Here is a 22,779-nt window from a genome sequence, read left to right on the forward strand (position 1 = left end):
ATTTTTATTTCTGGCATTTGTATGCTACCCTGTAGCATAAAGTTTTTAAGGCAGTTTACAAAAACAGTGGTGTGTGTGTGTGTGTGTGTGAGAGAGAGAGAGAGAGAGTGTGTGTGTGAAATGTGTTTGAAATAGGTCAATGTTTCCCATCCTTCTGTTTTGTTAAGGAACAGATTCTGTGTTTGAGCCTTATGTTAAATGGTTGCTAATGGAAGTGCAAACTCAAAATAAGCTTTGGCAGACAATTTTTCCTCTGACTGTTTGGAATTTAGGACTAAATTCTGTTTGTGTGTTCACCTTTTGATCTCTCATAACTTTTGGAAGTATTGGTTTTGACAGCCCATACAAGAGAGAGAGAGATGTTCTCTCTGTGACGGCTAATTGCTAAAGAAAGCTACTTTATATGTGCAATTCATTATCACACAAATGCACTCACATTGACCTGATATTATGATCAATAAGTGGTGAACATACATGTGTGAACCAGCTTTCATGTCACTAGATTGTGTGCTAGTCAATCCATCTGTTGGTAGGCCTCTAACTAACGAATGTTTCAATGCTTTCACTCTTTCAGTTTTCTAGCTTTGCCGTAAGTTATCACATGCATTTTAAAGTAAAGATGAACTCAGTTTGAAAATAGGAGAATCTTCATCTGTACTGCAATGACATTTCTCCAAAGGCCACTCAGGATCGTTCTCACATCTGCACAAACATCTGCCAGGCAGGCATTTTCCCCAAGCCTGACATATTAACATCTCTGCTCGATTTATGGCCTGCTAGTAGCTCATCAGACCCAATCTCAATGTTCAGAAATTAACATAATGCTTGCCCCAACACCTGCTAGAAGTGTTATGACTAAGAAGGATTGGGAAGCAATTTGGCTTCAGGAAAGCAAAATATGTGTGAACTAACCACAAAATATTTTATTGAATTCCTGTTAAAGGGTTCCAGAAGTAACATGACATAACAAAAATACAACAGAGCTTCTTGGTAGGACTATATCTGCTCCCCGTTTGTGCAAGAACTAGCATGATGGAACAAGCAAAGTTATTATGAAGTAGCTATGTAAGACTGCTGTGTACACACACACACACACACACACACACACAGAGAGAGAGAGAGAGAGAGAGAGAGAGAGAGAGAGAGAGAGAGAGAGAGAGCCCCACATAGATATGAAAATAGATTTAAGCACCAGAAGCAGGTGTAGGCTTGAAAATCTCAAGCCAAAGCCATGCTTAAAAGAGAGCTGTAGTCAGGTGGCATAATATAAACGTTAATCTAATGTGCACGTAATGGACTTAGATGGAATAGTGTTTGAATCAGTGGTGGGAACCAAGATACAGATTATGCTAACAAACTTTTATTAGTAAGTGTATGTGCACACACACACATACAGACCCACAAAAATGCTGTCCTCAAATAAGCTTAGAAAATACCAAGATCTGAAAACTTTCAGGGCTACTTTCTCTTCTAGGAATTAGGGAATGAGCTATGTGCTCCAAGGATGTTTCACTGTGTGCATGAAGAACCCCTGGCTCAGAGAAGGGGGCAGTATGGAGAAATGCTATTGGGTGACAGGGAGAAGGCAGAATTGCTCAACACCTACTTTGCCTCTGTCTTCACCCAAAAGGAAAGCAGTGCCCAACCTGGCGATAACAGAACAATGCAAGGAGGGAGCTGCAGCCCAACATAGGAAAAGAGGTGCTTAGGGAACACCTAGCCACTTTAAATGAATTCAAATCTTCAGGGCCTGACGAGCTGCACCCAAGGGTACTAAAGGTGCTTGCTAATGTAATCTCAGAGCCTCTTTCTATAATCTCTGAGAATTCTTGGAGAACAGGTGAGGTCCCTGAAGACTGGAGCCAGACAAATGTTGTCCCCATCTTCAAAACAAGAAAAGAAAGAAAACCCAGGTATAAACTACTGGAACCAATGGATCCAAGTTACAAGGTTCTAACTAAACCTCAGGAAGAACTTGCCAGCAGTAAGAGCTGTTCAACAGCGGAACAGACTACAAGAAGTAGTGCATTCTTCTTCCTTGGAAGTTTTTAAGCAGAGGTTGGATGGCCATCTGTCATGGATGCTTTAGTTGGGATTCCTGCATTGCAGGGGAGTGAACTAGACTACCCCCGGGGTCCATTTCAACTCTACAGGTCTGTGATAGCATGTTTAGTACATCATTTTTTGCACAAAAGGCCTGCTGCAAAATGGCAAAATTAGTGTGGTCTTATTTTTACTTCTTTTTTTAACTTATAAATAAAACATGCCAGTCTTGGACTGAGAACCAGTAGATATTTTGAAACCATTGGTAATTTTTGTGATTATGTTGCCAACGTTTACAGATGCAGGTCCACAGGTTTTTGTTTTGTTTTTGTTTTTAATTTCAATGGAAAAAGCAGCTATGATTCATGTCAATGGATGTGCATAAAGATTTGTTTTCCTCCAATGAAGAGAACGTGAAAGGATTCCACGTTGGGGAACATCTCTGGTCAGTTTGCCACATGGGAATCAGAACACTCATGGTTTTGCAAATATTGCTGTGATAATTTGAATATAAGTATCTTGAACTTTTATGGGTACTCCATAGTTTTGAATAAAAGTTGCAGGAATTGTTAGTGCTTAGTTAGTGCTGTTTCTATACAGCATTCAAAATGTTCTCAAAATTGAGTTTTTGCTAAACTAGAAGCTGAGCTGAATCCCAACCAGTTTTCAAAATATATTATTTCTTTCATACTAAACAGTTGGTACAATAAGGTAAATGAAATTACGTTCTTGTGTACTTCCAATCTTCTGGAAACGACTTTTTAATTATCTTGCTAATTACACAGTGTAATTGCATTGCACAAAGATACATGCTGGAAGTTGAAAAGCTCTTGAGTGATTAAAATTGCCATGGACAAATTAAATTTCTTCCTTTTTTTTAGAATCCTTAATATCCATTCATTTTTACTATTCATACAACGACCTTAAACATTTATTTAATTCTGATAAAAGAACTTCAACACAACCCCCAAAATCCCAAGAGTTTGATCTTCTGCAATTAAGCTAATTTCAAACCATTGTTTAAAATTCCTAAATACATAGCTGTGCGATAAGAGCTTGTGACATAGGTAGCTGAACATTGCACTGTTTTTGGCTAATGAATTCTACATTGATGTAGAAGATAATTCTGTGTAATGGTGCATGGATTGTCATTGCTATGTATGAGAGTCTACAATGGAAGGAGAGTCCACCACCTTTCAAGGGAGTCTGTTCCACTGTTGAATAGCTCTTGATGTTAGAAAGTTTTTCCTGGTGTTTAGTCATAATCTCCTTTCTTGTAACTTGAACTTCAGGTCCTTCTCTTCCCAAGCATGAGAAAGCAAGCTTGCTCTGTCTACCATGTGACAGCCCAAAGATATTTGAAGATGGTTATCATAATGTCCTCTCGGTCTCCTCTTTTCCAGGCTATACGGCTGGGATAGTTCAGTAGAGCATGAGACTCTTAAATCTCAGCGTCACAGGTTCAAGCCCCACATGGGCAAAAGATTTCTGGGTTGCAGGAGATTGGACTAGATTGGCTTTGTGGTCATTTCCAACTCTACCGTTTTATGATTCCATAACTGACCTCCCATCACCTCCTGGCTAATAGAAGGGGAAGAAATGGAGGCAGTGAGAGATTTTATTTTCTTGGGCTCCTTGATCACTGCAGATGGTGACAGCAGTCACAAAATTGAAAGACGCCTGCTTCTTGGGAGAAAAGCAATGACAAACCTAGACAGCATCTTAAAAAGCAGAGACATCACCTTGCCGACAAAGGTCCGTATAGTTAAAGCTATGGTTTTCCCAGTAGTGATGTATGGAAGTGAGAGCTGGACCATAAAGAAGGCTGATCGCCGAAGAATTGATGCTTTTGAATTATGGTGCTGGAGGAGACTCTTGAGAGTCCCATGGACTGCAAGAAGATCAAACCTATCCATTCTGAAGGAAATCAGCCCTCAGTGCTCACTGGAAGGATAGATCGTGAAGCTGAGGCTCCAATACTTTGGCCACCTCATGAGAAGAGAAGACTCCCTGGAAAACACCCTGATGCTGGGAAAGATTGAGGGCACTAGGAGAAGGGGACGACAGAGGACAAGATGGTTGGACAGTGTTCTCGAAGCTACGAACATGAGTTTGACCAAACTGCGGGAGGCAGTGCAAGACAGGAGTGCCTGGTGTGCTATGGTCCATGGGGTCACGAGGAGTCGGACACGACTAAACGACTAAACAACAACAACTGACCATTCAGTAGTTACTTGAATCTTCTTCTTTTGCCCTTTTTGAAGATGGGGACTATATTTGTCTGCCTCCAGTCTACAGGGACCTCACCTGTTCTCAAAGAATTCTCAGAGATTATAGACGAAGGCTCTGAGATTGCATTCATAAGCTCCTTTGGTACCCCTGGATCCAGGCCCTGGAGATTTGAATTCATTTAAAGTAACTAGGTGTTCCCTTACAACCTCTTTTCCTATTTTGGGCTGCAGCGTCCTTCTTGCATCATTCATTCTGCTATTGCCAGGTTGGGCACTGCAAAGAACCTACCACTCACATGTTCCTCCTCTTGCTTCGAACATAGCCCAAGCCTGAACTTCTTTCTGAGCTTTGCCCCACCCCGGACATTCCCCCTGCAACAGTTGGCTATGTGTGTATACTCTTCCTTCGTCATTTCCCTTTCTTTCATTTCTTAATAATACACGCCCTCCTTAAATCTCACCTCATCTGTAAGCTCCTTATGCAGCCACACCGGTTTCTCTAGACGGCTCCCACTTTTCTCCTTTGCTGGAATTGTCTGCATTTGTGCCTTCGTATTTCACCTTTAAGAAATACATAGGGCAGGGAAATACTATTAGGCAGGGGGAAGTGGGAAACAGATTCACATCAGGTACCTAACGGTGAGCAAGGGCTGAGGATAGGGTTGTCCATGTTGACATCTTAGGCATGGGAGTGTGCTTTACAAAAGCAGTAGCAAGCACATAACTGAGGAGGGATATCTCAAACAGTAATTAAAATGAAGTTTCCTGTTACAGCTGTAGATTTCTAACCTGGGGACAATATGTTTTTTTCAAAGTTAAAACCATAAATATGTAGGTTATTTGTACATGTAGATTTTGAATGGACCATGGGGGAATCTCTTGCCCAACGTGGGGCTTGAACCCACAACCCTGTGATTAAGAGTCTCATGCTTAACCGACTGAGCTATCTCTTGGTGCGCATATATTGGCTAAAATGAAGTCGCTGTCCCACCATCGTTTAATAACAATAATGATGTTCCTTATAACCCTGCCCCCTCCTAATCTGACTGATACTAAATCATTGTACTTGCTTGAGAAGGGAGATCTACGTTTTGTGTTGTGAAAGTGAATCAGAATATTTAAAGTTTATTACCAGCCTCAATATGAACCAGCAGGTGTGTGAGCTAGTGCATATTTACTACTCTTTTAAAAAAACAACAACCAGTTAATACTGTGACTTAGTACACATTTGAAAACTATTCTAGCGGTCAGTGCTTATCAGGTTACAAAGATCTTGAATGAGATTTTTGTGAAGCTGAAGCAGAGGAAGCTAACCACAATAGAATGGGCATCGAGGCATCTACCATTAACTTCAAGCAGCTACCCCATTACATTATCCCCTTGCATATCTAGAGCACCACTTTTTTTTGGTGCTATAATAATCATAGCTGCCAAGTTTTCCCTTTTCTCGCGAGGAAGCCTATTCAGCATAAGGGAAAATCCCTGTAAAAAAGGGATAACTTGGCAGCAATGATAATAATATAATTCCTACTTGATTCAGAGTTAGAAACAGTTAATAGCAACACATTCTGTTTTGTTCCTTCTTAACACACAGCAGATTCCTTAGGGGGCAACAAAGCAAGCTGGCAATAAAACTGTAACATATATGATATAGATGGATTAGGCAACAGCTTATACTCGTTCACAGGAATGAATTTTCCTTGGACATCTGTGGTGGGCTGTCTGAAACAGGCTCTGGGCTTGACTCTGGGCTCAGAAGGCGGTCCATTTTTTCGTCCACTTGGGGAAGTGCTTGGTTAGTGGCTCCACCTTCTGCTTTCTGGTTCAGTCGGATGACTGTGACCTTTGACTGGCAGGTGGTTTCTCCGTCAGCCGCTGAAGGAGGTTGGCAGTGGAAAAGCATCAGAAAGCATTTGTAGAACTGGAAAGAAACAAAAAAACCCAACCAGTTTCATTTTGCTAAACTGCAATTTTCAGGTTACGAATTATGATAGATTCATGCATTTAAAAAGTTAAGTGAAGATTCAGACTCTGCTGTTTACATAGCAATCCAACCTTTCCCAAACCTTTTCAATTGGGAGCCTTTGAAGAATGTGCTGCATCAGCTCCGGCACCTCACTGCTCGTTCCTTCCTCAGTTTGAGGGCCAGAGCACGATGGCCCTCAAATTGGTCCTGGGTGATGTACCGTATCGGCCCGAATATAAGCCACACCTGAATATAAGCTGCACATTTAAAAGTCATGGAGGGGAAGGGGAAAAGACAATACCTGAATATGCCGCCCCTTCCTGGCTTTCTCCCTTCCTGGCCTTGGGGGAGAGGATGGGGGACTACATGTGGGGAACGGGCACCGCTTCATTGCACTCCTGGCGCTGTTTGCCCCATGCTCCTGGCTGGATGATTTTTGCAAGGTCGTGACTATAAGCAGCACTTTAAGTTTTCACGGTCGGAATTTGGGGGAAAAGGTGTGGCTTATATTTGGGCCAATACGGTATATCGATATACAGGGTGGATTTGATTTAAATCAAACTGATTTAAATCACGATTTAAATCACTAGTCAGTAAGGCTTGATTTAAATCATAGTTTTCTACATAAAGACTAATTCTTGCTGGTACAACTTTAATATGCTGGTAGATGAAGATTTTTAGAATAACAACTTTTCATATTAGTTTTTTTATCCCCAGTTTAATAGGTTAATCATTCATACTGTATTTGGACAACTTTTCTGTTGTACTTAGGAAGGAGAAAAATAATCATTACCTTAATAATAACAATTTAAATAGATTTATTCAACTGAAACAATAACATTACAGCATATAGTTACAGGTAGGTAGCCGTGTTGGTCTGAGTCGAAGCAAAATAGATAAAAATTCCTTCAGTAGCACCTTAAAGACCAACTAAGTTTTTATTTTGGTATGAGCTTTCATGTATCTGACGAAGTGTGCATGCACACGAAAGCTCATACCAAAATAAAAACTTAGTTGGTCTTTAAGGTGCTACTGAAGGAATTTTTTTCTATTACAGCATATGTTATTTGCTTAAACAAACATCCATGTTTGTTAAGTAATTTGGCTAAACAAAAACAATATATATATATTTTAAGAAACTTAGCCTGTCAGACCAGCCTACACATGAAAAACTTAAATACTGTCCACTCCAAACAATCAGAAAAATATTGTTTCTATTCTATTCACTGAACTTCTTGAAATTTAGCACTGAAGGGGTTGATTCTGTATTCGTAGGTTTGTAGAACAATAGGATTATGGTCTTTTTCTCAACTCTGTTCATGTTATAACATTTTTGCTGTAAAGAAGAGGCATGTGATCTCTGTTGAGTCAAATTCAGTTTTGAGAACTGCAAAAGTATACCAAGCATCTGTGATAATATCTTGCAGGCAGAGAAACTGCCCAATAATCTTACAAAAACCTCTGGAAGAGCATGACATTGTGAATGGATTAATGGAATTTATTTACCCCAAAAATTAAACATCTACAACCTTATTCTACATAATTAAAAATCTAATCTTTATTTCATGATGGAATAACCTTTGGATGGTAATATATTTTCCTCAAAAAGCATTTTATTTTTTAAAAAACGATTTAAATCAAAAAAATCTGATTTAAATCAAAAAATCCGATTTAAATCAAAAAAATCCGATTTTTTTGATTTTTTTAAAAAAATCATTGATTTTTATCCACCCTGTCGATATATTGCCCAGGCCTAATGCTGACCCCCACTGAGGAGAATGGAGCCTCCTTGACTGTAATAGGAAGGAAGGCCAAGTTAAACATAATAACAGCCAGACACGATAGCATTGGTTAGCATTTTGCTGCATTGGCTCTAATGTGCAAATCACCCTCTGAGAGCTGCTCCTCATCTTGGGCAAATTGGCCCTGGAAAAGACAGGATGTCATACTGCCACTGACAGGCTTGGTTATCGTGCCTCATTGTGTGCTATGCCAGAGGACCACGGAGCTGTTGCAGGCAAGAGAGGCAGGTCCTGAACCTCAGGAAAAGCTACGGCTGCTGCTTTCCACTTCTTTAGCTTGGAGTCCCCCTCACATGTGGGTCTTAAGAGAAGACTGGGGGTTAAAGGCCGCAGGGGAGGGGGCTTATCTGGCACCCTGGAGGAACTTGTGAAGTTTAGCAGAAACTGGTGGGTGGTAGAAGAAGAAGAAGAAGAGTTTGGATTTGATATCCTGTTTTATCACTACCCTAAGGAGTCTCAAAGCGGCTAACAATCTCCTTTTTCCTTCCTCCCCCACAACAAACACTCTGTGAGGTGGGTGGGGCTGAGAGACTTCAGAGAAGTGTGACTAGCCCAAGGTCACCCAGCAGCTGCATGTGGAGGAGTGGAGACACGAACCCGGTTCCCCAGATTACGAGTCTACCGCTCTTAACCACTACACCACACTGGTAGGGCTGGGACCTCAGGGCTTGTCCAACCAAAGAGTAAGTAGGGCTGGCTGGGAGTACCTTCGTCCAATGAGGCAGAAGCCCTAAGAAAGGCTATCGACACACCTGGCACAGTAATGCCCAAACGTATTCCTTAATTCGCAAGCTGAGATTCCTGCATTGCAGGGGGTCGGACTAGGCGACTCTCAGGGATCCTTCCAACTCTACGACAGGAGGGAGGGAAAGCAGTAGCAAAAAGGGGGGACAAGGAAAAGAGGCAGCTCGAAAGGAGAAACAACAGCTCTCTCTCCCCTTCACCATTTTTTTAAAAAAACATAAGGAGGAGGGAAAAAACGAAGGCTGGAAGTAATTCACAGGGGCAGCAGAAAAACTCTCAAGAACAGAGGAGCTATGAGAAAGGGAACAGGAATTTGGCTGAGGTCAATGGCAATGGCTGAACTGCTTTCTTGATACTACGGATGCATTTCCTGTGCTTGGTCACCAGGTGGCAAGCAGAACCCACTCAACAGCCCTTTTTGTCCAAAGAAAACATATTGATTCCGCACCACCACATGCTAGAGATGATCAGCAATTTAGCAAACAGAACTTGACTTGATTTTGTATGTGCGATAATTAAAAAGAAACCAAAGTTTGGGAACTTGCATTCTGGCGTTTTTAAACACTTATAAACGTCCCTCTGTTTCCAGGGATTCTCATCATGATGTCCATGTGCAGCGAAGTCCACGTGTACGAATACATCCCCTCCGTCCGGCAGACCGATCTCTGCCACTACCATGAACCCTACTATGACGCGGCTTGTACCTTGGGGGCCTACCACCCGCTGCTTTATGAGAAACTGCTGGTGCAGAGGATGAACAGAGGCTTGCAGGAAGATCTGTACCGGAAAGGAAAAGTGATTTTGCCAGGGTTCAGGTCAGTGAAATGCCCTGGATGGGATTGATTCCCATACAACACTAAGAAAAGGATATTTTTAGAACAAAGTGCAATAAGGTGCTGCTGTCGTACTAATAAACAACAAAGAAATACTTGAAGAAGAAAAAACCCAGATCCTAGACCAATCTAGTCTTGAGTCTATAAACTGTAATTAAGTAGCAGGCTTAGGGGAAGTCCTTGCCTCTGAGGCCTGAGTATTTATTATTGCTTTGAAAAATAGGTTTTGGGGTTTGTTTGTTTTTAAAAAAACGCTTGCTTTTTGAGAGATCCAAACTATGGTGAAGGTAAAATACTGTGAGGATATATGGCCTCCGCCAGAAATCATCAAGCAGTTATACCACATGTACCCGATTGCAGTCCTTTAGACAAGGCAGATTAAACACTAAACCTAACCTAGTGAAGCAGTCCTTACAATTAAATAAAAGCAAACTTTGGCTATATTTTTCACAGCATCTTTTAAGATTTTCCTCTCTTCCCTCATATAATACAGTGAACCATCTTTTCGTTTTATTTAAACTCTTCTGGCGGCTGAGCTTGGAACCCTAACCTTAAAACACTTGTGCTGGACTATTTTAACATGTGTTAAGACATATTTGATCAAATACACAAATTGGTAGCATGCACAGGAAAGGTTGAGGAGAAGACCACCACCTGGCTGTTTCAGAAAATAGCATATTGAAGTTTGTTTCCATGCAGCATGCTGGCACCAGTGTCCATATTAGAACAAATATATTTTCTGACCTTTTATGTGGGGCTGAATTGCCACACATTCATATATGCAGGCCTGTAGGCTTATTCTCATTCATCATGCCCCTGACAACACCCTCCAAACACCCTCATGACAGCTACTGCTGTCAGGATGAAAAGTCTACAATTAGTGATGCCTCAAGGGAGTAGGTTGTTGTGTCACAATCACAACCCACAAGCAAGCAACACAGCTTATCTTTAGAAAGCAGTTGCTTTCTAATTCTTTGTTTCCTCTACCACCTGTGTGGATGTGTCAGGATGCTGTCAGTGGCTCCCGGCAGTGGTTGCCCAGGAACGTATAAAGACAAGGGAAAGTTTCTTACAGTCCTCTTTTATTCCAAACTTTACAGAGAGAGGCTATAAAACCCAGCCTCTTGGAAAATGGCATTGTCCCAAGTGAATCTTCACACACCCCAATCTCTTCCACTTCCTCATTCATCATCGCCATCATCTCTTCTATGGGAGCCACTAAGTGCCCTCTGTCTTCGAGCTCTTTGCTCTCCTACTTTTAAGGCTCGCTGGGTTCTGGGAGATGGTGGGTCTGGAATGCTTCCTAGTGACATGTCAACTAGCTCTCCCATTATTTCTCAGCTTTTCCCCTCATCTGCCCCTGAGCTGTGACCTCCCACAAACCCCTCGTTGAAAATCTATACTGTCTTCCTCTTCTTCCTCCCTGGGAGGTTCAGGATGGGGAAATTATTCTTCCTCCTCTGCCCAGTCCCTGACAGGATGTTAGACTGGAGATCTTCAGCAGCCTTTTCCATTTTAGTTTTCTTTCGCTGCCCCATAGCCCAGTTGCAGCGCTAATCAGGGGAAAGTGTCAGGAAGAAAGGTTGGGGTGACTTGTAGTCTTCCGAATGTTCACTGCCACTGTAGTATTTATTGGCAAGCAAGGTCAGGGGAAGCGAGTGAACAGAAGAGAGGAGCTTTGGGGTTGTCAGAAAGTAGTAAGAAGAGAAGAGGGAATTGATCAGGTTGCCTTGTGAGCCAAAGATGCAGTGTGGCAGTGAGGTGCCAAACCCCGTAGGTCCTCGTTGTTAGAGCAGCGAGTCAAAATTCTGGCCCAGAAATATTCAAGCAATGCTTCGGCACTTGCAACATTCCCTTTCACCCCACATCCCGAAGTTTCTAGCAGTAGGAAGCAAGAAACTTTAGGGAAGTTTTTTAATCTGTGATATTTTAATGTATTTTGGTATTTGTTGGAAGCCGCCCAGAGTGGCGGGGAAAACCCAGCCAGGTGGGCGGGGTATAAATCATAATAATAATAATAATACTTCTGGGTCTTAAGACTGTAAAGACAATGTAGCTGGATCAAGCTGAAGGCCCAACTCATCTTGCACTCTGGTTCCATCAACTAGATGCCTCTGCGGAGGTTCACAAGAAAGGCATAAAGGCAATGGGCTTCCTCTGTCGCTTGTCCCCAGCCTCTTGACATTGGCAACATCCTATCTCCAAACAGAGAGCATCCATTGGGCTGCTGTGTCAACCTGCCTGTTTGTCACTACTTATCTGCCTGTCTAATCTTGTTTCCGAAGCTGGTGTTCATCTTCCACATATTTCTCTCCCCCCCCCCCCACGATTAAAAAAAAAGTGGTAATGAGTGCCATAATTTAATTCAGAGGAGGCTGGATCAGGTTGCCCCCTTCAGGCCCTGTCAAATGCAAACTCCCCTTTCTCTTGCAAAAGACTGCTGAGCCCCAACAGAGGCGTTCTATAATCTTTCACCTTGTTGTCGTGCAAGGATAGCCCTCCAGGTGTTGGGAGTACAGCTTCCTTCCTTCCTGACTGTTGGTCATGTTGGGTGGGGCTGATGGACGCTACAGTCCAACAACATCTAGAGATCCACATGTTCTCCATCCCTGTTGTGTTTGCTCAATCAGAAAAGTATCCTAGTAAAGGAAAATATAGTGCACATATCTCATTGTTTAGGCTCATCATTTATTTATTTTTACCCAGCTGGGCTGAGAGAGAATTTGCACCTGTGCTTGTATGCATATGTTTCTGCTGTATTCTTAACGATAACCACCTGCCCGAGGCATAATTCAATTCAAACAAATAATTGTGTTGGGTTCAGCATAATTTAACCATGGCTTAACTTAACGTCCCATTTGTTTCAGTGGGAGCTAATCTCATTATTGCTAACACGGCGACACACCAAATACTGGATCATAGGAGTCAATTCCTAGGGGGCGAGGTCCCTTCACCACACCCCATAAAATATCGGAGGGGGCTGGGCCCCACCCAGAGTTGATGAGCATTGCCATTTTCTGAATAGTGCCATTTTAATAAAGTTTTATCTAAGGGTTCAACTGCCTGGGCATTCCTTCAAGAACCTTAAATTAGTGGTGGCCATGTGGTAAACCTAGAAGCACTGCTTGTCTCCAAACTGAGGTCTAGTACAAACCCAGGGATGCCACCAGAGATCCCGGGTCAACCTTCCAACAAAGTCTGGTTTTCCCTCTCGCCATTTAAGTTCTCCTAACCCAACCACCTTCGCAATCGAAACGGTAGTTGATTATTCCACTGACTTCACAGGGTTCGAATTGGAAACTTTTTTTAAAAAATACTATTATTATCGGTTCATCTTCTGATAAGTGTTCGCTTTGCAAAATTCCACAGATGAAGAATAATGCATTTTACTTCAACGCTGAAGGGAGATGGGAGGGGGGAGAGGAAGAAACAGGAGGGGACCTTCCGGTTTTGTTTTTTAAAAGTTGCAAGTGAAAGAAAGCATTAGCAAGTGATAGCCGATTGAAAGTTCAGACTGTTCTTCAGTTTAAGACAGTAAATGAATGTGTATTAGATGTTAAATAGAATTTTGTATGTTTTTAGGCCACCTTATTATATATATATAGATATATATATATAAAACAGTGCATTTTTAATCTATATCAGAATTATAAATGTTCAGTAAATGTCTTCAACTCCTACTTGAAGTCAGTGAGAAATCTCACTTTAAAAAAGTATGAAGTCTGTTTAAGCCTTTGCTTCTTCTTTTTACCAGTTTTTTTTAAAAAAAAGCAAGAGTTGCTGGGAGAAGTTAGTTTTGATTGGCATAAATATGTTGAAAGCTTCACACTTTCTCTGCACTGATGGTTGTACAGTTGAAAAGTTGCACTCAACACCTTGGGTAAAGCATACTTGTTTTTCTGTTACTATTATCTGTCATGATCTACACTTTCCACTGTGAACTTTTTAACGTGGTGCTCTCTTAATTTTTTATGCATAACACCTTCAGAGGGTCACTTCGAGGTGTTCTTGTGTTTGTTACAGGGAAATTGATCTATAAACTGTTGAGCCAATCTTTGTTTTGCTAGCAGAAACAAAACGTTCATCTCTTCTTGTTTCTTCTGTTGTCATGTGTGACTTGGAGGCATGGCCAGATGCTTGCTGCACCTTCTCAGTTTTTCCCCCCTCCGCTTGCTACCAGCGTTACTAGTGTTGAGTTCAAAAGCACTGAATGTGGCACTGGGCACGAAATCCAGCTTCCAGTGACTTTTATCATTATTATTTTTTTAAAAAAGAGGTGCTTTGTAGCCTGTGTGGCTGGCAAAAATATCCCGACAGTGTTGAGCATTGCCTCCTCCAAACTCAGAGAAGTCAAGAGGCAGTGCTTTTTAAAAAAGAATGATAGGAGCCTAGGGCAAGGCTTCAAGTACCCAGTTTTCTTCCTTGCAGAAACAGATTAAAAATATGGAAATTAAGAAAATCATGCACACTTGTTGAATTAGCTGGCACACAAATCACAGTATCCAGCTTTTCTCTGCACAGAATCCAGATTATTTTGCAGGCCATTCTTTTAAAGCACATATTCTTTTGCTCAAAGGTAAGTTCCACTGTGTTCAAATGGATCTTGCTCCCTGCAGATGCATGTAAGAGTGCAACCCTAGCATGGCTCCAGGGAGTGAGCCCCATTAAACTTAGCGAGGCTTATCTTCAAGTAGATATAGGATAGTTCTGTCAATTAGCCTTGTGGCAATTGCACAGCTAGTTGGGAGATGGGAAGTGCCTAGTTTCCATTGAATTGCGTAAATTGCAATCCTAACCCCACTTATCTTGGAGTAAGCCCCATTGAATTCACTAGGACTTACTTCTGAGTAGGCCTGGTTAGGGTATAGCCCAGGCACCCCCAAACTTCGACCCTCCAGATGTTTTGGTCTACAGTTCCCATCTTCTCCGACCACTGGTCCTGTTAGCTAGGGATCATGGGAGTTGTAGGCCAAAACATCTGGAGGGCCGCAGTTTGGGGATGCCTGGTAAAGCCACAATGACCCTATTCCCACACAAAGACATAATTTAAATGCATGAGCTATGCAAGTCTTCTCTTTGTATGTTCAGCCCTGCTCTCTCTTCCTCTCATAATTAACCATGTGCTCCAGAAGACATGCCTAACTGCTTTATCTATTTATTTTGCCCAGAAGTTGCATCCTTCATAGCACAGTCCCATGCATTTCTGCTCAAAAGTAAGACCCACTGAATTTAATCCAATGTATTCCTCGGCAAGCAAACGTTCAAAGTCAAGGTGGAGAACCTGTAGCCCTTCAGATTTTGCTGTTCTAGCCAAGATGGCCAATGGTCAGGGATGCTGGGAGTTACAGTAAAGAATTACAGCCTTTACTACCTTTCTGTTTAATGTTAGGGGCAAGGAGAATGCCAGCATGGCCTACTACAGGCATGTCCAACAGGTAGATTGTGATCTACCGGTAAGATCACTGGACGCCTGCGGTAGATCACTGGTAGATCATTGGCTCCCCCCAAAGAAGCTGAACAACTGTGGCTCCCCTAAAAAAAGAAAGCTCAACATTTTACCTGCTCCCTGAAGAAACTCAACAACTTTGACCCAAACCCCCCAAAAATGGGCCTTCCTCCTTCCTAAAAAAAAAAAAAAAAGCTCAACAACTTTGACCTGAACTCCAAAAACGGGGGTAGATCACTGCCAGTTTTTTAACTCTGTGAGTAGATAGCAGTCTCTTGGGAGTTGGCCACCCCTGGCCTATTATATACCCTTTTCTCTGCCACACTCCAACCTTGATTCAGTTACAGAATTTCCTGGAGATTTTGACCATACAGAACTGGCAAATGTAAACCAGGGGATAGATCACTGACTGGGGAAGATAAGTGAAATAAGGATTGCAGTTTTTGCTCATCATGTTTCTAGGCTTAATTCCTTCTGCAGATGAAGGACTGAAAGGAGGCAAAGCAAGTTGGTCCAGCTAAGGTTCTAAAATGTTCAAGCCTTCATAGAAAAGGATACCTTTTCACTTGCATGGAGAGAACAGCTCTGCCCACCCCCCCACCCCAGACAAAATACTTAAATTGTGACACCCTATTGCCATCGAGTAGGCCCTGTGGCGGTGTGAGCTCTCATCCCTAAGTAAGTCAGACAAAACATTTATGGGTGTTACGCTCATCATGCAAAAATATTTGAAGTGTTAGTAATGAAAGCTGCAAAATGCTCCACACTTGTTAAAAATCACCCTTTCTAAAGTGGATCATTAAATATAAATGGAGGTTTGGGGAAATATTGTTTGGGGCACTAAATGATTCTTAGTACAGTGGTACCTCGGCTTAAGTACACAATTTGTTCCGGAAGTCTGTACTTAACCTGAAGCGTACTTAACCCAAAGTATGAGTGTAATTGGTTCTGGAAGTCCGTACTTAACCTGAAGCGTACTTAATCTGAAGCGAACTTTCCCATTGTAATGGAAAGTAATGGAAAGTGGATTAATCCGTTCCAGACGGGTCCACAGAGTACTTAAACTGAAAGTACTCAAACCGAAGCGTACTTAAACCGAGGTTTGACTGTACTTGGAAAAAAATCTAGCTAGGAGTTGTTCTTTTGATTTTGTTTAACAAGGCTTTTCTATCCCTAAATTGAACTCTGACTTAATTTCAGAGTGCCTTGTCTTGGAGAGATTGCAATCCAAAATTTTCTTTAAAAGTTCCCTTTCTTTCTTTCTTTCTTTCTCTCACACAAACCATACCAGGGTAGTTTTACATGTGCTGAAATTGAAGAGAGACAACAAGGTTATGACTGGGCTTTCCACATTTTCTTAAATTTTTTGAAAGTTCAGCTGCTTACATGGCATGCAAAACTGGAGTAAAGATCAAGTGCTCCTATGGAAGGAAGGATGGGATATAAAAATAAATGATTATGATTGTATTTATATATTTATTTATTTTAAAAAAATAACCAACTTCTTTCCCTCCCTTCTTGATACTTTACAATTTGAAGATAAAATACTGAAAATGTCGTGAAATTACAGGCGCATTTCAACAAATTTTAAAATCTCATATAGAGATATTTGCATCCACAAAACTGCAGCTTTCTGTGCAAAGAGAACATCTGGATTAACTGTTTATATAAGTACCCCATGTCTATTGAAGGTTTATTTAAATAACCGCCCTGAGATTTTTGTGATGAAAGGCGGTGTATGAATTGAATAAATTAAATAAAAAATAAAATGCATTTTTTATATCGCAGGTTTCCACTCTGTAACATGGCAACATAATTTGAGCCTTTGTTGTTAAATGGCCAGCTGTGTACATGCCTTATATTCACACATATCATCTCATTTTCTAAAGCTGTAGTTGCCGAGCTACTCAAATAGAAGACTGTGTACTTTTTAAATAGCCTTGAGAATTATTTTGTATGATAATTTTTTAAGTGAATGTGCACTCTTCAAGAAACGAAAGCTTGAGATTTTCCAGGAGTCGCATTTTTAAAAACAGTGTTTGTATACATTTTAACACTTTTGTATTTTCTATTTTGTTTTTATATATTTTTATGTATGCACAGTGTACAGATTTTTCTTGTAAATAAAGTTTGTTTGTTTTTTATTTGATTGGATGCATCAGCCTCTCATTATTTAACATGATGGGATTAAAATGCGCAAGTTACAAAACAAATGTTGCCATTAAGGAAGTAACTGCACATGTAGCACCTGGTATATATGCAGTGTGGTGCAGTGGTTAGTGTTGGACTAGGACCTGGGAGACCAGGGATCAAATCCCCACAAAGCTCACTGGGTGACCCTTGCCCAGTCACTGCTTCTTGGCCTAACCTACCTCACAGGGTTGTCGTGGGGATTAAATGGGGGGACATGTATGCCACCTTGGTATTAGTCTCCAAGCTACTTTTGATTATTAGCCTTGTGAGAAGTGACCTATCCCTGAGACCTAATTTGATTCCCTCCTGCCACAAGTTACAGAACAGAGGGAAAGAACTGCTAAGGCATACTGAATTTTTTAAAAACCACTAATGCACAGACCTCGCAAGGGAACCTCTGTGTTTAAGGAGGCTTCCACAAGCTAGCCTTAGTCTTTATGGCATGCATTGTTTCATGTGCCAGAGGGTGCTTAAAAGAAAAAAGTATGGCGGAACACCTCAAGATAAAGTGCCTGGAACTGGACACATTTTTTAAAAATGTTACAGAGCTCATAATGTAAAATCCCATAGGAGATTTTGGCTGCTCTACATCTGGTGCCACATGTTTATAACGCAGTTATAACGATATAATTGACTGAGTGTAGCTGAGTCCAGTGTCTCTGTCCCTTACAAACTGTGTAGTACAATCCATTGTGTGGAACAGCTTGTGAATCGTTGTGGGAAGGAAAAGCTTGGGGCATGTGGTCAATTGAATGTGCATAAAAGAGGAAAAAGACTCCTGGAACGGATTAAGTTCAACAACCAACAACAAATAATGTGTGATTCCTTTGTGCTGTGTAGAAAAGAATTTGCATGCTCGGGGATTGGCGGAGGTTCCTGACACAGGGAACCCCGCTGTGGAATGAGGGGGCAAGTGCTTGCATCTTGTTATCACAGGTAGTAGTACATGGACAAAAAGGTTTCCTAAGACTGTTGGCATCACAAGATTTACAGCTACCTAGTGTGCTCAAAAGGCATGGATAAAGTGTACCAGATCTTGTGCTTCTCAAAGAGACCTGTCTGGAGTAGAAGTCCAAATGGGTGAAGGAACACCATTTCCCTCAGTATAGACCTAAATGATCTAGGCTTATTGGATAATGAGCATCATCTCGCTCACTCTGCCTTCACAGCTCTTAACATCTTATAATCTCTACTTCTGTGGCCTTAAATAATACATGGACAGTATCATTCCACCAAACTATTCAGAATGGATAACACACACATGCTTAAAATTACCAGGAAAGCCATTCCCCACCCCCACCCCCAATAATTTTTACATGGTCTTTAAAAAGATAAAGGCCATAGCTTCTGCTTTTCATGTTGCGCTAAATGTAAATGTCTACATTTTATTTCTGAGTACATGCAACTGACTGGTTGTTCTACAGTACTCTTTTCAGTAGGAGCTGTAGTATGAAGGTTAATTTGAAGGGGCACAAGCTTTTTAAATGCCAGTCGTACAACCTGTAGCCCCAGTCACTTTTTCTGAGATCTCAACGGCTCTGCAAAAGGTCTTCAATCCATTCGTTTGTCATCAAACATTAAGAATACCTATGCTGAACCCAATTAGAATACTTAAGCTGAATCCATAGTCAACTTGTGATTGTACAAGGTCCTAACAGTCCAGCTTTGCAGACTGTGCACACTTACATACGGGTTTCATCAACAAATCTGATGCCCAACAAGTTGCTATTAGTCAACTGCTGGTTTATCATTTCTGATTGTGAACTTATAAATTCCCTGTCTATGTATGAATGTCAGAAGCAGTAATTCATGAATGCACAATTTTAAGTTAACGCCCTGCGTTTAAGATAGTGGTGGGAACCCTGTAGCCCTCAAGATGCTCTTGGGACAATCCCACCCACCACCCCCAACCCACCATTAATGCTGGCTGGCAAAAACAGGAGTTGAAGTCCAAGAACATCTGGAAGTTCTCGGGTTCTCCATCCACTGCTTTTAAGAGAGAATCTATGGTGTGTCTGGACTGCATCTAAGCCAAATGTTTCCACACTTCTGCTTCCGACAATTTAGCCAACACTTTATTGATCTGTTGCCTGTCCCATCGTTAAAACACAACATTAACAATAACAGAGCAACTTGTAACCATAAAAAAATAAGGTGGGTCCTAACAGGACGCGGGTGGCGCTGTGGGTTAAACCACAGAGCCTAGGGCTTGCCAATCAGAAGGTCGGCGGTTTGAATCCCCGCGACGGGGTGAGCTCCCGTTGCTCGGTCCCAGCTCCTGCCCACCTAGCAGTTCGAAAGCACATCAAGTGCAACTAGATAAATAGGTACCGCTACAGAGGGAAGGTAAATGGCATTTCCGTGTGCTGCTCTGGTTCTGCTGGCCACATGACCTGGAAGGTGTACGCCGGCTCCTTCGGCCAATAAAGCGAGATGAGCGCCGCAACCCCAGAGTCTGTCACGACTGGACCTAATGGTCAGGGGTCCCTTTACCTTTAACAGTATATATCCAAAGTGTCCAAAGAGGTGCCTCTTCAGCATCCTTCAGAAGCCAGATACACCTCTGTGGGGATGGAGTTCCACAGCTGAGGGGTTGCCATGGAATGCTCTATCCTGGACCACCCTCCAGCCTCTGAGGGTAAAGATACTACCAAAAGGGCCCCAATCTGAGCACTTGAGATAGTCTGATGGGAAGGAGGCATTCTCTCTGATACGGTATTTGGGACCTCAAAAGGGCCTCCCAAGACAGGGAAGCCCTGGGGAGAGCTCTGTGCCTTCTCTCTATTCCCCCAACAAAACTCACTTGGGAGGTTTTTTCCCCTAAGGATAATGTGGATGCAGCAGTCCCACATTCCCAATAATGAAGACTACTGGGAATGGCAGCTGCTGGCTCTTCCTTCCACTAATACAGCCATCATTTGCTGCCTTTCAAATTCTACTGCCCTTCTAATTTCTCTGCCCCTAAAATTCTGCCACGCTAGGCAGCCGCCTGATGGTTGAAACTGGGTCTGCTCCCAGACTGGAGCTAGACATGAATGCCAGGGCCCTCTAGTGACATCCTAGACATTTTTCTATATAATCAAGGATAGCTTCAGAAATGAGCTATAAAATAATTAATTGTGTTTGTTTCCATAATTTATATCTTGCCCTTTGATGTGTAGGCACACTCAGAATGGCTTGCAAAACTCCAGCAATTATACCAGTAGTTAATTTGATAATAAAGTGAATCCCGAATGTTTTCACTATGCATGCGACAGACGTTAATGCTGTTTTTTTGATGTTCTGTTACGTTTTATTGTTTTGTGTTATTTATTGTTTGTAAGCCGCTTTGAGATTTGTTTGAATCAAAAGTGCCATAGAAGTCCGATAGATCAAACATTGTGACAAGCTAACTTTATACTTAACTTCTGTGCACTCATGAAAAGTAGCATACCCCAGGGTGGAAGGTCCTCCTAACTAAGGAAACATTTCCTTGAAAAATGTCCCTAAGTAATTGTCGGCAGACCCAAGGACTTCTAACATACAGCTTGAAAGAGAACACTTCACCTAGCTCCTTATCCAACAATAGAATGTCAGAATTATTTAGTCAAGCGAATTATGATTGATGGATACAGAATGACATATGCCCATAGGCCAATCTTCAAGTCATCATTTCAACATCCGGCTTCAATTGGAAATGCATTTATTAATGGCAGCGTTTGATAAACAAGTTTAGAATACTGTTTCTATAAGAGAAAGTAAGGTTCATTCCAACACTCTTAATTCTACGATTCTGTCATTCCGTGTGTAAGAGAGAGGGTGGGAGATAAATAGAAGAGGGCAGGGACCTTGAGAACTGTTCCCCGGGAACATTTATTATTATAATATATTTATTTGCAGCATCAGTATAGCGGACTGAGCAGGGACATGTCACCTGGCCACAGTTTTCTTCACTATGATCAGAGTGTGGTATTCCTATTTAAATTATAGCAGTCATTTCTAATTGTGAATCTATAAATATGGGTTAGTATACACAAAGCAATGTTTTCCTTGTTCCGGTCTTTTGATGATGGATTTCCCTGAGTTTGGGGGGGGGGTTAGTATGCAGGACTGTTTATTGTTGTTTTGGGGAATGACAGTAAGCTGCTTCAGAGGTAATGTTTGCATGGGGGAAAGGTAGTCTGTTCCCATGTCAGCACAAACTTGGAAGATAAACAGGCAAAGACTCCTAAAATTTTTTAAAGACTTCACACAGTTTTAGTCCTGCCATTACCTTGAGATTCAACTTGAAGGGTTAGAATGTAAATCTCCTTGAATGATAATGTTGAAAGAACAGTTTGTGTAGGAAGGAGGTACCGTAAGTACAGCCATCCCGTGTGTGTTCTTGCATAACTATTACACACATCTGTGTGTTTTAGTGGCAATTACTGTTCTTTCAGAATCAGTTTTACACGTCTTGGAGATGGAAAGGGAATAAAATTATAAGTGTGCTAGAAAAGAGTCATAAAGCCTGCAGGCTGTGGGAAGCAGCTAATTGGGTTATTACATAGTGACTTAGCCACCGGCTGTCACACTATATTCAAAACGAAAATAACATTAAAAATACAGAATATAATTTTAAATTACAATGACAGGCATCAATTGAGAATAGCAGCATTTAAATGTGAAATGCCAAACTTTCTAAAAATTAATTCCACAGACTATTAAAGCCATCACATTTTACAGCCTTCGTAGTTTTATAAAAATGGTCATGGTCAGATTAATGGAAACTTCTATTTTGGCTCATTATGAATCAATCATCCTTTAAATCCAGGTTGCCCCCCAATAGATCACTTGAAAATTGCTGAGGATCTTGACGCACAACTTAAATTTATTATCATTCTTTTTTGTCTGTTGTAGCAATTTTAACGTGCTGTGCCGTGTGATTTTTCAAATTGTATTTTCGTTGTTCCTTAAATCTGGCCCTACTCATCATAGTCATAGACATGCCTTAGATTTGGTGTTATCTCTGCATACATGGGTGACCTGAGACAAAGTTCCAGTAGAACAAAAGAAGTGACATGGTCAGATCACTTCCTGGTGCAACTAGACTTCTCCGTGACCCTTCTTCTCCGCAGGGAGTGGGAACCAATTCAAATGGTCTTTTCCCCCCACTTAATGGATCCAAATGGCTTCCAGAGAGCCCAGTTCAGCATGAGAGTCCTACACCTTGCAGTTAGCTGCTTGAATCGACTGGAGAAAATTGTTTCTTTCCTCTGTAGTTGTACAGAAATGCATATTGCACCCTTATATACAGTGGTACCTTGGTTCTCAAACTTAATCCGTTTCGGAAGTCCGTTCCAAAACCAAAGCGTTCCAAAGCAAGGCGCACTTTCCCATAGAAAGTAATGCAAAATGGATTAATTTGTTCCAGACTTTTAAAAACAACCCCTAAAACAGCAATTTAACATACATTTTACTATCTAGCGAGACCATTGATCCATAAAATGAAAGCAATAAACAATGTACTGCAGTCATACAATCAATCAATCAGTAGATGAAC

The 22,779-nt window shown here is 41.4% G+C and overlaps 1 protein-coding gene across 3 annotated transcripts in view; it reads right to left on the reverse strand.

The window, feature by feature from the left end:
- Positions 1-901: 901 nt before the first annotated feature.
- Positions 902-22,779, reverse strand: part of LOC118085558 (parapinopsin-like) — a 55,860-nt gene continuing 33,982 nt past the window's right edge. For 2 of the 3 annotated variants that reach the window (XM_060273401.2, XM_088667583.1), the window contains exon 5: positions 902-6,195. In XM_060273401.2, coding sequence (XP_060129384.1) covers positions 5,956-6,195 — 240 coding nt within the window. In that variant the 3' untranslated portion in view covers positions 902-5,955. The remainder of the gene's footprint in view (positions 6,196-22,779) is intronic. The other variant, XR_015949488.1, reaches the window with a different exon arrangement.

The sequence above is a fragment of the Zootoca vivipara genome, chromosome 4 (assembly GCF_965207765.1).
Source record: "Zootoca vivipara chromosome 4, rZooViv2.hap1.1, whole genome shotgun sequence".
NCBI lineage: Eukaryota > Metazoa > Chordata > Lepidosauria > Squamata > Lacertidae > Zootoca > Zootoca vivipara.